Here is a 16,461-nt window from a genome sequence, read left to right on the forward strand (position 1 = left end):
ATGAATTCTGTCCAGAGAACCCGGGTTACCAACTCCAATCCCCAAAGCAGTTTGGTCCAAAAGACCAAGTCTTGTCTGAGTCCCCTGGACACTCAAGTCTTCTATCTAGACAATCGTGAACCATCTGTGCTGGAGCTAGGGAATTATAGCTAGGCTGAAATGCTTAGGAAGTTTAGAGACAAACTAATTTGGAGCTAGGTAGATTTATTTGTTGGACATTTCTAATTACCTTACTCTGGTGTATTATTCCTTAATTTGCATATTCTCTTTCCCCTGGTGAATAAGCCCTAGAAAAGTCTCTTGGGGTATGTGGAGGGAGCTGGAAAAGGAACTGGGCAGAAGCAAGTGAAAAAAGCTGGTACTGGTAACAGAAAAAGAACATTGTTGTGGGGGGAGATATGGGGGAATGGTGCTGCTGCAAGGGAAATGGTCAGTGCACTTTAAGCATGAGAACTCAAGATGTCGAACTGCCTTAAGAGCCGGGAGAGTCAGGAAGCATAGTGCCTCAAGTTCTGAGTTCAATGATTTGGCAAATTTAGAAGATAATGGAAGGTCAAAATCTTGGGACTATAGAAAAGGTCCCCTGGGGAATGGGTCTCCAAGGACATTAAGTCAGGCCCAAAAGCTGAATATTTTATGCTCCCTTTCCCCACCTTTTTTTTTTTATTTTACAAGTAATTTACTGTTTGTCTTCTGTGTTTGAGCACCCGATAAAGTCTGTGTTTGCCCAGGTCAAAAGATTACAGCTTATTGTTCAGCTTCACGGGCATCTACCTTACAACAGGAACTCAAATAGAATCTAGCTTTTTAACCTACTTGTTCCCTTCCTGACAGGGTCCCAAATACCCAGCAAAGCCTAGCCAGGAGATTGCCCACAGCAAATGAGCAAAAAGAAGGGGAGCTAACTCTGCCAGTTGGGGAAGGATAAAGGAACATGCTCCATCCCCCTCCTCCTTTTTTAGCTTTATTCATGCCTAGGGGAGAAGTGAGAACCCCAATATGCCTAGGAAGTCACAGGGCAATGGGAGTCTCCTTGTTGGACACACATCTCATTTGTCCTCTTCTAAATCTGAAAGGAGCCTAGGGAGCCTTCTCTGAAGAGAGGTAGTAGCTACTCCCACTTTCCCTTCTCTCCTGTGTTCCAGCAGAACTATCATTTAAATTGTCCCCAGCAGAGGAGCCCACCCTTAGCCCACCCAGCCCACACATTCAGCCTTGCCAATCTATGCATGGCAGAAAGGCTGCCTATCCCACCCTCCATTCTCTTTGGCCAAGGCCGTGAGACAGGAAGTTCCAGAGACACCATCCCAGAGCCCCCACAAGAAGGGCAGACACACAGCCTTTGTCTTTCCACTGTTCTTAAATTCCCTTTCCAATTCGGCTATAAGGTTGGGATTTCCCAGAGTTGCTCAGGGCCTAGGGAAGAAACAGAGTTGCCCCCTCTTCATCTCGTCCAAGGCCCTGAGACCTCAGTGCTAGGAGCTGGGGAAGAATGGGCATAATAGTCTCCTAGCAGTTTCCTGGGCATTAAGCACACAACTTCCTTATTAAAAAATATCCTTTATTGTTTAAAAAAAAAAAAGCTCAGACTTCTTAGAAACACCTGCATGCAGCGTTGCTGGGTCAGGACAAAACAGGAGAATGCCACAGGGCACAAATAACAAGATGAGAAAGCATAGGTTGCCTGGCTGTCCCTTCCCATAGTCTGTGGCTCCACAATGGTGGTCATGTCTACTCTTCGGGAATGCTCCTCACCTTCCTGCTGACTGCTACAGTCAAGGCCAGTTTGCCCCTCCTCCCAAAGAAGACATTCTCTGGGCTTGGTGGTGCCCATTTATCTATTCTCTCCTCATCCCCCAGTTGTTAAGCCAGGGACCCTCCTCACTTTCTCTCTTCTCTTCACCAAAACCAAAGCTCCCTTGAGGCCAGCCTGAGGTCAAGACCACAGAAGTGCTAGAAGGCAGTCGGACTTACAGAACTGCCCACACCCATCTAGGAAATGAACAGCCAAGTGGGCTCCAGTTGTCCATTACTACAGGAGTTCTGTATCATAGGCAGATAGCCAGACACTCCCCTGGGAGGGCACTGGGGATATCATTCATATACTCTCAGTTGTACCAGACACCACGTTCAGAGACTGGGAAGGAGTCAAAAGATAAGCTGCTTTGAGACTTCCCAGTCACAGAGGTTCGGAGCCACAAAACTCAGTCTCTAAAGGCGCTGATCCCCGTGTACACACTGAGGTCAAAATGGAGAAAGGCTCTGAAGGCCAGGGCATCCTGGGCTCCAGCAACCTGACTTCCCTAGCACTTCCACAAGAAATGCAGAGCTCCCCTTACCTGCTCTGACAACAGCAGCCCAGTCCAGTGCACAGCCCCCATTCCCCTGAAATCTCAGACACCCATCTATCATCCATCCCTCTCAGCTTGTTCCCACAGACTGGGTATTTTTAACCATCTTAGGGGAAATAATTTGCCTGGCTGATGACAAAAGACTTATCCAGTGTCGGGGGACAGAAGGCAGCAGAAGAAACTCCTGGTGTTCAGGTGAAATGTCAAGACGTTGTCATGCAAAATAATAACTCAAACCTTTGGAGGCAAGAGGAGCGCATTTTCAATGAGACCCTGTAAAAGAAGGAGCGACTTTCTTCTTTCTTTCTCTTGGCTTCCAGGTTTTGAGTAGGGATTCATACAACACAGGCACAGAACTAAATTCCATAGGAAGACAGGTGGTGGTAAACACAGAGAAAAGGAGATTTTTATATCACCGGATAATCACATTTTCTATTTCTCTATTTCTCCAGCCCATTCCCCCACAGAGCTCAAAGCATTTTGCAAACCCTTTCATCTTCTTGCTGTGAGTAGGCGGCGAGCTATTGTTGCCCTGGTTTTTGCAGAGGGGGGAGACTGAGGCACCGAGTAGGGAAGTGCCTGTGATCCAGGCTCACCGGGTGAAGCAGAGGCAGGGCATGCTGACTCCCACAGGGGAGCTAGTCGAAGGAACAAAGCATAGGCTCTCCTGAAAAGGAGCCCCAAACCAAAGGAAGGGAGGAAAAAAGGGAAGCGCCAGGATACAAAACCGCCGACAATTCTCAGAGCCCTGCAGGGCAGTGGGTACTGTTGGGGAGGGAGGATACAGCTCCGCTATCACCTCAGATATTTGCCTTCCCTGGAAATGTTCAAGTCTGGCCTTCCTTGCTCTTTGGAAACATTCCCAGGTAGGTGCCCTCCCAGGGAATTCAGACAAGGCTGACTGGGGAAGCCTGAGAAGGGAAAGGTACCCAGTTTGATTGGGGACTGCAGGGCTAAGGAAAAAAGCTGTCTCTCTTCCATTGTGAGGTCTTCTCCAGGATTTGGCCTCTGATCCTGATCTCACTCTGCCTCACCCTCTGCACAGAGTGGAAAGCAAATGCTCCATCCCACCAAGTTCTGGAAAAATAAAATTATGCTCCAGGACACATACACATACATACATACTCACAAACACACACTCATCCACACACAATACTCTCCTTAGCAGGCTCCCCAGTTGATCAAGAAGAGGGGGATTCAAAGAGCTTAGGGCTACAATCAGGTACCAGGTAGAGAGAAAAGGCCACTGGGAGCTACCCAGCTCAATGGCTCCACTGTATAAAACAGGACAGGTTCAAGGACCCTAACTGGGATCCCACTTCACCAAGCTGTCTGAGTCCATTGGCGGCAAAGGATCCTGCGGAAGGCCCTGCGGAAATCCTGGTTGAAAATTGTATAGATGACAGGGTTGAGGGAGCTGTTGCAATAACCAATCCAGAAAAAGAACTGGAAAAGGCCATGAGGGACCTTGCAGTGTTGGGGGCAGATGGCTCCTAGGCTATAGCTGAAGAAGAAAGGGAACCAGCAGAGGACGAAGACTCCGATCACTACAGCCAGCACGAAGGTGAAACGCTTTTCTCTGTTCATCTGGGTCCTACGCCTCCATGGCTGCAGCCCCAGGGAGGCAGGTTGTCGGGCCAAGAGCACCTGGCCCCTGAGTGTGGCCAACATCTGGGAGCCCTGGGGAGGCTGAAAGTTTGAGGTTCCTTGGGGAGAGGAGGAAGTTGGAAGGGCTGGAGGCCCACACTCTTCTTCTTCTTCGTCTTCTTCCTCTTCTTCCTCCTGCCTATGACTGCCATCCTCTGGCCCCACAGAGCTCTGGTTGGGAGGTGTAGAAGGTGGGTCTCCAATCTGTTCCCCTCTCTCTCTCTCCCCAGGAGGCTTGGAATGTCCATTGGCCTCACCCACAGCTGAGAGAACAGAAGGTGGTAGCTTAGATATTGCAGATGCCCCACCAGGGCCAGAAGGCCCAGTGTCCCCATCACCAAGGGCCCGCTTGCCATGGGGCCCCTGGCGGTTGCGGCGCTTGGCAATTAGGTAGATCCGCAAGTAGACCAGGATCATGATGAGGCAGGGTGCAAAGAAGGAACCGATACTGGAGGAGAGGATGTACCAGGCCTCCTCATTAAGCTTACACTGCGGCCGGCCTCCAGGTTTCTTGCCCTTGTCACCCTTGTAGATGAGTGGAGGCAGTGAGATGAAGGCAGCAATAAGCCAGACAGTGAGAATGATGCCCTTAATCCTTCGGGGGGTCCTCTTGGAGTTGTACTCCAGGGCACGGCTCACTGACCAGTAGCGGTCCAGGCTGATGGCACAAAGGTGCACGATGGAGGAGGTGCAGAAAAGGACATCCAAGGCCAGGTAGACCTCACACCAGGTGTGTCGGAAGTACCAGTATCCCAGCAGTTCATTGGCCAGTGAGAAGGGTATGATGAGGGTGGCCACCAATATGTCAGCTGCAGCCAGGGAAACCAGGAACAAGTTCTGTGGGGCTCGAAGGGAGCGGCTAGTCAACACCGCCAGGATGACTAGTGCATTGCCAAAGATGGTGAAAAGGATGAGAAAGGTGATGACGGCTGCGATGGCCGCAGTGGCCTGCACAGAGTAGGGCTCTGGGCTATCCATAGCAGAGGACAGGAGTAGTCCAAAGAGGATTGCCAGGGAGAGGCTGTGAGTGACAGCCCTGCCGCCTTGCTGAGGGACAATATGGAGTTAAAAGCAGGACATCCAGCAGCAGGGGGCTGGAGAAGGGGGCAGTCCCTGGGGTTGGCACCCCAGGGGCTAAGCCAGAGACCTGGAGGACCAGCCCATTCTGTCCCGGGACGAAGCGCAGCAGTCAGCCCCCATGACTGGCTAGAGGTCGGAGGTGGGGCGGAGAGGAATGAGGGCACAGTTTTGTTCAGTAGCTGCGGCTCTACATCCTCCTGTGGGCTTAGGCTGCTGCTTTCCCTCTGGTCTGCCCCAAAGAAGTTTGTGAAGTTCCTGGGGGCTTCTGCCCCTTCCCTTTTGGGGTGCCCCAGCCGTGCGCTCTACTCCTGGGGAAAGTTGCGACCTCCGGACGTGAGGCTGTCCCAAGCCCAGATTTGGTGGGCTAGGGGTAGGAGGGCAGTGAGGGGGAAGCTCCGAGCATCTCCTGCTCCTCCACAAAAGCTCTGTGAGAGGTGCAGACTCTCTCCTTTCCAACCCTGAGCGGAGCTGGAACCGTGATGTCAGGCGAGCAAGGCAGGCTTGGCAGGCAGGCAGGCAACGGAGCAGACAGCCCCGGGCAGGGGGAGTGGAAGGGAGGAGACGGAGTAGGGAGGAGACGCGGAGCGGAGGGAAGGAAAGGAGTGGGGGGAGGAGGGGGGCAGGAAGAGAGGGAGGGAGGGATGAAGAAGAGGGAGGGAAGCGGGGATGGAAGAGGTGGGGAGAAGGTGAGCACGGCCAAAGGGCGGACAGCCGGGGAGCCCGCAGCGGCGCAGCCTCCTCTTGGGGAGCTCCGCTGCCTCCTGCGCTCTTCCCCTCACCCTTATTTTTGGAGGGCTAGTGGCGAGGGGTCCTAGAGGGAGGGGGGGCTGGGTGTGGCGAGCTTGCCTGCAGCCGCGGGGCTCCAGGAAGGGGAGAGATGCGGGGAAGACTGTTCGAGGGGAGTGGGGATGTCAAGAGTGCTGGACGTCGAGCGTTACATAAGAGGGGGCTCAAGACGTGTGGCTGCAGAGGTCAGTCAGTTGAGGTGGGGCGGGAAGATGTGTGGGGTTGGCTGTATTGGGGAGAGGGACTGGGAGCGAGGAGCCAGGGCTGGGCCATCTATGCGGACTGGGCGGCCCCATGCAAGGGGCGTGGGTAGAGGGGGGAGCCGATTGAAGCGTGGGGTGTGGTGGGACGAACGGCTGGCTTGCGCTTGCAGGCGGAACCCATCTAGCCTCTCCAAGCATGGGGGCCTGGGGAGAGGCAACCAGTACCCTCCTGCGTTGCCCCAGCTCTGGGGATCCAGAAGAGATTTGGTGGGCACACAGCCCCCCAAAGACCACCCGACTTTTGGCACGGAAACCACCACCGCCCGCCCCCCTAGGCCGGGCACCTCCTCGTGGAGCGCAGGCTGAGCCCAAGACCCACTTAGATCGCCGGTTAGAGAGCGCCCCCTGCTGCCTTCGGAGCACCCAGTACCCCCGCCGAGGCTAGGGCTCCCTCCAGATACCCCTACCAAAGGCAGAGGGGCAAGACTTCATCTCTTCTTGGGCATCTAAATGCGCCCCCATCCCAGAAAAGCAACAGGAGAGATGCCCAGGTTTCCGAATCTGCAGCGAAGTCGCACGAGCAAGTTTTTCCTCTCTCCGTCAAATGGGGTCTTAAGATGCAAAGAAAAAGCAGCTCTCATTTATTTCCCTAGTTCGTGCCTCAGTTTCCCTTCTTATTCAGGCCCTCCTGCCCTCTCCTCCAAGAGTCTGAGAAATACACTCTCTGTTCCCAGCCTGAGGACAAATGAGATAAGACATGTGCCGATCTGGTCCCACAGAAACAGCCCTTATAATTCATAGTAAGGATAGGTGAAGAGAAGGCTGACCTGTCATCCTGTGTCCCTCTGACCCATGGACAACGGTGTCTGCAAATGGAAGGTGATGTGGAGAAAAATTAAGAGGATGGATTTTTTCTTTGTCCTGCCTCCTTCCTAGAAGCAGGGTCCACATCACTCTCACTCAGTAACTCCTCCCCCCCCCCCAAACCACCTATAGGTGAGGGAGAGAAACACCCTGCAGCTGTAGTCTCCTGCAATCTCTGCAAAACACTTTAAAACAGCTCTGGGAGAGTCTTAGTCTCAGTGCTAGAGACTAATGGACTGGAGGGGAAAGAGTTAAAAGAATATCTTTAACTTGGTGCCTCCAGCCCCAACACACACACACACACACACACACACACAGCCTTCCCCATTCCATCTATCCCTCAGCCCACCCCCAGTTCACCATTATATTCAGCCTGACACCGCCTGTCCCTCAGCCTGTTCAGTCTCGGATCTTTGATGACTAGGTACTAATCCTGGTACTAAAAGCTATAACTTTGGCTTTGGGGGTTGGGGGAGGTGGCAGACTGTACTTTGCCCTAGAGCCACACTCTAGCAACTCGAAACAATTCAGCTTAGCACCTGGTTAGCAAAATAATTTGTTAAAGCAGGAAGCCAGCAGATGGCTTTCTTCCTTTCCACCCTCACCCACCACCACCCAAAGCCTCAAGGTTTCCCAGTCTGTCTGCTTATTCAAACATGCACATGCACACCTGGGATCTCTCCCACCCCCAACAATGACTCGATTTGTCTTAAGTTGATTTGAGGGGTCCCTTCTGTGTTGCTTGCCCCAGGCCCCAAAATTGCTGTTACTAGTCTTGCTAGTATCATTGAGATGGAGCTGATGCTGAAGCCTCGGAGGCACCACCCTCTTAATCCTGAGCACTGAGCTTGAGCCTGGACCAGCCTAGGCAGCATGCTTCATGCCACTTCCTGAAGCCCAGTAATGTCTGCCTGAGACAAGAACATGACACTCCTTGTAGAAATAGGCATTAATCCACCAAGAAGAAAGAACAATTCACAGCAGGGCCCGGCCAAGAGCCAGATTTCCTCTAGATCCCCTTCTAGGCTGCAACACTAATGTCCAAACTAGAAATTCCTGTGAAAGAGTAGTTCCTAGTTTACATTTCTATAAGGCTTTCACATTTACAAAATAAGAAGCAAGCTGGTAGAGGAGATAAAGAGCTGGCCTTGAAGACAGAAAGACCTGGGTTCAAATCCCACTTCTGCCACACACCGGCTGTGCGCCCCAGGACAAGACACTTAACTTCTCACTGTTGTTGTTCAGTCACGTCTGACCCTGTGACCCCATTTGGGGTTTTCTTGGCAAAGATACTGGAGCAGTTTGCCATTCCCTTCTCCAGCTCATTTTATAGATGAGGACACTGAGGCAAACAGGGTTAAATGACTTGCCCAGGGCAACACAGCTCATAAGTGACTGAGGTTGGACTTGAACTCATGAAGATGAGTCTTCCCGACTCCAGGCTGGGCACTCTATCCACTGCTCGCCACCTACCTGCCTTCTCACTGCTGTTGACAAGTATAAATTGCAGAGAAGGTGCTGACCTGCATTTAATAGAGGGACTTCCCTCACCTGGGAGTTTCCTATACCAATGAAATCACAGGTTCTGGTCTAGTTTACAAAACATTTTGCTTATAACTACTTCCACGAAGTGGATGGTAGAGGAATGAATTATTCCTCTTAAATAGATGAAGAGAGGTCTCTGGCTATTGGTCATCTTTCATGTCTTATCACTGTCACGTATACACATACTCTTACCTATACCTTGAGGAAGCTCCCAAGATGGGCAATGGTTCTACAGCACTCTACACCAGGCCTCTTCTCAAAATATACCGGGGAGTACTTTGCTCTGGAGGGCAAGGCTCAAGACTTTCCCTACAGTTGAAGCTGAAGGTAGCACAAAGTCTGTTCAGTTAGTATAAGGCGCCAACAAATATGTCCACTTGAACTGTTAAAGGTAGTAGTAGAAGGACTAAGTAATGGAATATCTTGCTTTCACTACCTCTACTGGAGGTAAGGCAGTCTGGGGACCCACCAAACATCTACTCCTGTGGAGGGGACCACCATCCTCCCAATCACCTCAGGACCATCCATGAATTTCTTCTCCCTCATCTGTCAAATTAGATGTCAAAACTTGTGGATTCTACCTCTGCAATTTCTTCTAATCTTCCTCTACGTCCCTCACCCTTGTTCAGGCCCTCATCACCTCACCTCTAATTTGCTATCTCCTCTGCCTCAATCTATCCTAACTTCTCAAATTATCTTGATTTTATTTAGAAATCCCCATAAAATGTAAATTCTTTGAGGGGCAGAGGCTATCTTGTTTTCGTATTCCCAACACCTAGCAAAATGCTTTGCGCACACAGTAGGTATTTAATAAGTGTATCAAATTGATGTGGAAATTCCCCTTAATATTGAAACTCAAACATGATACCTCAGAACTTATTTCTTAATTCAAGCTTTATTTAGGGCTTCCTTAAGGGAATGGCAAGGAAACTTGGTTTCTCCCTTTGGCCATTGGTGGCTAGAGACAGAAAGGTTATCAATGCTCAAGCAAGCATCATCTTCTGGGCCTTGAACCCCCTCCACCATCACCTGTAGAGAAGTACAGAGAAAGATATTCAAGGTCATAAAAAATGGACAAGAAGTCTCATAATCAACTATGTTGGTCCACATTTTAAAGCCCTTCTTCCTTCACTGTCTCTTTAGTGTTCTTCTCTTATATGATACCAAACATCCTTAGAGAATTATAAATATCCTTGAGATCATCAGTTACCATGTGGTTAAAAGGATCTACATTCTCTCTGTACTTTACCACTACACTCTAAAATCAAACTGGGCTGAAATGAGTAGATAATAAATTCAAGAATTCAAGACACATATCTTCTTGGTTTTTTCCTCCCAGGGGATATTTCTTTAGACAACAGCTTAATTATCTACTTCTTTCTGATTCAGTTATTCCTAAATGGCCCAACACACCTATTTCCAACCTCCAAGAACATGGTGAACTATTTTTTAGTATCCCAGAGTTCCCAAAGCTTTGGAGACTGTAGTCCCAGAACCTATGTCCATAGCTTCCCAGCTGTAATAGAGAATGAAATACTCACCTGTATCTTCCGTGATGCCCACAGCTTCACTTCCACCCAGCTCCAGGATGAGCTTCGGTGCCCCACACTGGACCAGATTAGATGCCACCCAAATTGAGCCCGAGAGTAGACATAGACACTAATGGTTCCTGTCAAAGAAACCCACCTCCTTGGAAGGAGATCAGAATCAGGGACTCTTAGAGATCACACACCTTAGCAGAAGCCAAGTTTGGAATGGTTCCAATTCATTGTATAAACTTGGACACCAGTAACTCTCTGTGTCTGTCTCTGTCCTTTCTACTTCATGGAATAAGAGAAAAGGGGGGGATATATGTGCCTACATTACATAAGATAGCAAGAAGCTATATATACACACATACATACATATGTTTAGAGTATATGTTATCTGTGTTTGTAGAATGTGTATATAGTATATATTTATAGAGTACAGTCATGTTTATAGAGTATATATACATTTTATGCATACTATATATTAAGTATATATTCTATGTATATAATATATTTGTATACATATATAGATATATGCATATATTATGTTATATGAATTGTATATATAAATTATTAATGTATATATGTGTGTGCATGTGTGTATAACCTATGCCTCTTGCTGTCTTATGTAACATAGGCACACTAGTCCCTGCCCCCTTATTTCATGGAATAGAATGGACAAACTGACATACATACATACATGTGTGTTATATATGTGAATATATGACAGATGCACATATATTATGTATGCCAGGCATAAGTATACAAAATATATAGTACGTATGTGTATATATGCTCTATTATTAATAGATGACATTTTTATCATACTTTAAGGTACATAAAATCTTTTGCTACTCATAACAGTTATCATTATGTGGCACTTTAAGGTTTCACAGTACTTTATATATGCTTTATCTCATTTCTAGGCATCATCCCCAGAAAGGAGGGTCCCAAGTGGAGCCCAGTGACAAGAGATGCCCAAGGTCTTGAATCCCACTGAAATGGAGGCATAGAGCCAGATGAAATAGGGGCCGTGATACTCTATGCCTCAGGAAGAGGGTGGAAAGAGTCTCAGCTTTCAACTGGCTGCTCCATTCCAAACAGAATCCAGGTAATAGTTAATCTATCTCAAAGAACTGGAGAGATGGTTATCTTCACACAGGCTCAAGTAGCAGCCAGCACACCCAACCAGATCTGGACTAAATGCTCCCGTCTTCCTGTACCCCAGTCCAGAAAGATGGAAGAATGCCATCCAGAAGTACCCTTAGAAGGGTCCAGCCACGTAGGCTCTCAGAACCTTGCAGCCAAGACCCCCAGCTACATTTGATACCTACCCATTCCTGGCTTCAGGGGACCGTGCCAAAATCGAACCCATCTGGCTCCATGCAAGATTGGGCTAATCAGAATAGCTTTGGGGACTGTTTGTGGAGAAGCTTGGTTCTGTAGAGACAGATGGTTTCCTAGGGTATGGAAGAAGACAAGGGGAAAACAGAAATCTAACTATAAAAGACCTAACATCTCCAGTATAAAAACATTTTTAGGATTTTTACTGTCCATTGGACAGGAACCACAAAATCCCAAAACATCAACATTAAAGATCATTTTGGAACTCCTTTGTTCTTAACTTCATTTTACAAATAAAAAAAACAGACACAGACCATTGAAATTTTCTAAAAATCACTGAATTGGGAGCCTGGACACCTGGGTTCAAATGACTAGCTATGTCAACTTGAACAAGGCACATTACTTTTTCTGAATCTCCATTTCCTTCATCTGTAAAATGAGTTATTTTCTCCAGAGCCTAATTGCCTTCTATCTGTAAGAAGAAAAAGAAAAGGTACCAAGCATTTTGGTTAGATTAAAATATCATTTTCTTGGTATCATCACCGGTACCAAACATGGAGCCTTTGTATTTTGTGGGTTTAGCAAATGGTACTGAATGGCAGGAAGTTGGGGGTCTCGTTTGAAGGGAATGTTCTGAAAGATTATAGAGGCTCACAGCAGTCTTTATTGACCTTGGCATATCCACCTCTTCCCTTCAATAGAGGAAGGAAATTTAACATTTATATAGTGCTTTAAGGTTTACAAAGCACTTTTTATAGCTATGTCAACTCATTTGATCTTAACAACTCTGTGAGAAAGGCTGAACAAATATTATCCCCACTTTACAGATGAGTAAACTGAGGGTAAGTTGTGACGTACCCAGCGTCATACCTAGTTTCAGAGATAGGGTTTGGACCAGGTCTTCTGAACCCAGTGCTCTTTCTACTAATAGACATCTATGTGCCTGCACTCAGAACTTCACCCCTCCCACTAAACACAGGCTTCCACTTATAAGACATGTGCTAAGAGGAAGAACTAAGCCAGACAAGTTAAGTATCTTTAACTCTCACTGCCTCCTTTCCTTCAGGCCCTTTTCTCTCATTCTCAGGACACATGATCCCTCATGTAACTAGGTAACAGCCTCAGAGTCCACTTACCTCCAGGGAGATGACAAGAGCTCTCCAAGGTGGGGCTGCCACTCCAGGGATAACTGTTATGGCCTTGAGTGAGCACCCAGGCAGCACCAGTCCCATTCTGCTGCCACCCACAGAAGTCTGTCTCAAAGTCACAGAACCAGTCAAAGGACCAAGGATCTGTCCCATTCCCAGGAAGGGCAGGCCTCAAGGAGAGACTGTCCATAGAATGGGGCCCTGTGATTGGAGACTGTGTGACCCAGTCTGCATGAAAGGACTCTGCATGGGGTGGCAGCGGCAGAGACCCAAGTCCCACCTGTGATATCTGTACATCTTTGGTGGGGGTGGCACCTGCCACCTCCATCTGGAGAGGCTTTGGCCTAGAGGAGAGGACTCCGGCCAGTAGATTCTTCACATCAGTGGCGTCAAGGTCTTGGGAAGAGTCTAGGGCTTGCAAAATGACCTCCCAGCAGCCTCCATCAAGACAGAGCCAAGAATACCCTGATGTAGCCTCCCACTCAGAGCTTTGTCTTTGTGCTGTCAGTCTTACAGCCTCCAACCAGCCTGCTCGGGGCAAGGAGCCCAACCCTGGACCTTGAGAGTTGATGTTCCCTGATAAGTCCCCAGAAGCAGGTCCTTCTTGGTTCTGGGTACAGTCCTTTCCCTGCTTTGTCTGGTCACAGGACTGGAACCGCTGAAGGGTCTGAGGAGTCCTTGAATCAGGATGATCAATGTTAGCCTTTCCTGGACCCTGCAAAAAGCCACTTTTCTGGAGGGGAAGGCCCTGTTGGTGTTTCTGTAGTTTCCCTCCAGTGGTTGTTTTCCTTGTAATTGAAGCAGCTGTGGACAGTTTATGAATCCTAGTGAATTCTAGGTGCTGGGGAATAGGTGAGAAGAAGGAAGGGGAAGTGGGAAGGGGAGGGGAAGGGGAACGGAAATGGGGAGGGGAAGAAGGAGGGGAAGGAGAAGAAGGAGGGGAAGGAGAAGAAGGAGGGGAAGGAGAAGAAGAAGGGGAAGGGGGAGAAGAAGGGAAAAGGGAAGCAGAAGGGAAAAGGGAAGCAGAAGGGAAAAGGGAAGCAGAAGGGAAAAGGGAAGCAGAAGGGAAAAGGGAAGAAGAAGGGGAAGGGAAAAGCCTCATGCTGACATCAGAAGTTTTGACCAAAGATGAAGTGATACCCACTAGGGGAAAAGAAGCCAGTGCCCCTTTCCCTCCCTGGGAGCCATGAACTTTTGGCCTAATCCTTGTGGGCTTTAGAGTCTGGTCCAGCCTTTCCAGAGGAGAAGACAGGTTGACAAAATGTAATTGGCTTGAAGCTGACTTAGTTCTTTCTGAATAGACAGCAGAGGACACAGCCAGGCTCCTACTTTTCCCTACCATGTTTCTACCTTCCTCCACCTCTCTCTCTGCTCTAAGAGTGGTGAGGGACTTGGAGACAGCTTCCCTCCCTACAGATGGGAGACTTCCATGTGAGAGGAACTGGCTGATATGTTCTTTATCATCAGTAGGCCTACTCTGGACCCCCTGCCTCCCCACCCAAGCCATATGGTGGAGTAGATTCTCACTAAATGGCTCCCTGGAGCTGAAGTGGTCTGTCAAGGGCACATTGCCATGTCCAGCTCTTGAAGGGCTCAGGGAAGGTGTCTTGCCTTCTTCTCTATCCTTCTCATTGTGGGGTTCCCACAGAGAGGGCATGTCAGTAACCTGGGGGTCCATCCCAGACCCAGTCAGGAAAAGCAAGGGCCCTAGAGACAGCAATTTGGGGTGGGCTTGAATGTTGAGTCTGCTCTCTGGGAGCCCCTCATTCACCCTGGGCTCCCCGTGGAGGGTTGCTGTCCAAGCAGCACCCCCTTCTTGCAGCCACTCCATTGTCTCAGACCCCACTCCTGAGGTAGCCAAAGGGGAAAGTGTCCCTCTGGTCCCTTGAGCCCCTGAAGCTGTCAGGGTCTTGGCATCAGGTAACCCCTGGAAGGAATTAAGCCCTAAGGAAGCATTTCTCAAGGGCAGAGCATCACTGTCAAAACCAGACCTGAAGGGAGGGAATTTGCCTCCCAGTTCCTTTGAGGTTCCATGTTCCTCCTCCAGGGTCTGTGCTACTCCATCCCTCATTGGATTGGCCATTGTTACCTTTGTCTGGATCAAAGGAACAGATGTAATTCCAAGTTGGCCCCTCCCTCTGTCATCTTGTGGTCCATCCAAGAAAGGGGTTTGAGTCTTGAGGGCCCATGGGGTTAGGACCATGGCCTCTACAGCTGAAGAGGGATTCTCACCAAAAACAGAGGGATATTCCTTCTCCATAGACTCAGGTTCTGGAAAATAAGCCAATTTTCTGATTCTGCTTAGGCCCTGGCATTCCCAAAGGGGCACCAGGCTCAAGAGGCCTGATGGGCTTTTTAAAAGCACAGTTCCTGACTCAGCAGACTTGGGATCAGGAACCCTCTCTTGCCTTGGTATTTCTGGTTTGGCCTCAGCAAGAAGAAAAGTTTGGCTCTCAGGATCCTCTAGAGATTGGAGTGGAGGCATGGGATGCCCCAGTGTGACATTGCTGGAATTGGAGATGCAGGAAAGAAAGGATGCTACCTTTCTCTCTGCCCCTAGAGCAAGGAGAGTCAAAGTTCCTTTGGATTTACACACCCTTGAGATTCTCTCAGGCTCCACAGGAAACAGGGGGATCATCGATGCCTCTAGGAAAAGCTGGATCCCTCCAGAGGGACATCTCCTGAGAGGGACAAAGGAAGGAATCCAGTTCTTTCCAGCTACTCCCAGGGCCCCCTGTTTTATTCTTCCAGAAGAATGTGGCTTTTGGTTCCCAGAATCCTCCAGGGACAGGATTGGATTTACAGAGACAGAGGGGCCAGCCACTTCCCCTTCAGGAAATGCTGACCCCACAGTGGAAGGGGAGACAGCTTGTCTCATTTCCTTTCCATCAACTGTGGTGGTCCTGACCTCAGAGGGAGCTTTTCCAGACCTTTGAAAAACCTCATCTGGAGTCTCCATTCCCAGGTAGTGGGTTTTTCTTGAAGGAACGGGGAAAATAAAGTGGTTACTTGTCACATCTTCCATCAGATGGCTCTGGTGAAAGTTCTGGGTGAAGGCAGCCAGTGGAGATGACTTCATCTGAACTAGAATCTTGTTCTGAGGCTTTGAGAAAAGGGCAGGTACCATGTGGCTAGAGGAAGGACTCTGACTGTTGGCTGTTGGCAAGGCATTTAGAAAACCTCCCTCACCTTGGGTGCTCTGGATCCCTAGAGAATGAAGTTTCCCCTCTGGAGAGATGATTGGTGCCTTCTCCACTGAAGGATGAGTATAAGGGGTACTTCCAAATTCCTTCCTGATGTCACTGCCAGCAGTACCCAGGCTTAGAGTAACTGGGTTTCCTGAGACTGCCCAGGGGACCATGAAATCTCTGTTTACCCTCCTTAGAGCAGAAATTCCTCCTCTTGGTGATGGAGACATGCTTGATGCCCAACCTAGGTTGTGGCTGCTGGATGGCAACATCACCCCAGAGAGAAGTACTCCCACATGACCCCTGGAGGAATTGTCCCTCCTAGGCTGTTCTAGAATGCCTTTCTCTGAGCTCAGCTGGTTCCTATGCCTGGATCCCCAGCTGGTACTGCCCTGGCCTGTGCTTGGGGAGGGCTCATGCCTGGCTGCTACATTTGGGACACCAGTTGCATCTCCAAAGGCTAAGCGTTTCAGTTTTTCTCCCTCCCTGGAATCTGCTTCTCTTCTTCCTCCCTCCATCAGGGTCTGGGCTAGCTCTTCAGGGGCCTCTGGGTTGTGTGTCCTATGGGCAGGGAACACCATGCCTAGGGTCTTTGGCAAAGTAGTATCTTCTCTCAGTTCTACAGAAAAGAGTTGATCTCTAGTCCCTAGACCCTGTGCTCTGACCCCTCTGCTGACTGGCAAGCTCCTGGAGGCTGATACCATGGTCAAGGCCTTCAGAATTCGCCAGAGCAACCCCTTCCCTCCACTTGGCAGGACGCCACCTCCAGCAGTAGG

General features: G+C 49.2%; 2 protein-coding genes across 2 annotated transcripts in view; both read right to left on the bottom strand.

Annotated features, from left to right (window-relative positions):
• Positions 1–1,565: 1,565 nt before the first annotated feature.
• ADRA2B (adrenoceptor alpha 2B) lies at positions 1,566–5,554 on the bottom strand. The gene has a single exon (XM_036752640.1). The coding sequence runs from the start codon at positions 4,974–4,976 to the stop codon at positions 3,672–3,674; it is 1,305 nt and encodes a 434-aa protein (XP_036608535.1). The 5' UTR covers positions 4,977–5,554; the 3' UTR covers positions 1,566–3,671.
• A 3,916-nt stretch (positions 5,555–9,470) lies between these two features.
• ASTL (astacin like metalloendopeptidase) overlaps positions 9,471–16,461 on the bottom strand; it is a 34,061-nt gene continuing 27,070 nt past the window's right edge. The window contains exons 10-11 of the mRNA XM_036749984.1: positions 10,018–10,084; positions 9,471–9,505 (exon numbers count right to left, since the gene is read on the bottom strand). Coding sequence (XP_036605879.1) covers positions 9,471–9,505; positions 10,018–10,084 — 102 coding nt within the window. The remainder of the gene's footprint in view (positions 9,506–10,017; positions 10,085–16,461) is intronic.

Source organism: Trichosurus vulpecula, chromosome 3 (genome assembly GCF_011100635.1).
Source record: "Trichosurus vulpecula isolate mTriVul1 chromosome 3, mTriVul1.pri, whole genome shotgun sequence".
Lineage (NCBI taxonomy): Eukaryota > Metazoa > Chordata > Mammalia > Diprotodontia > Phalangeridae > Trichosurus > Trichosurus vulpecula.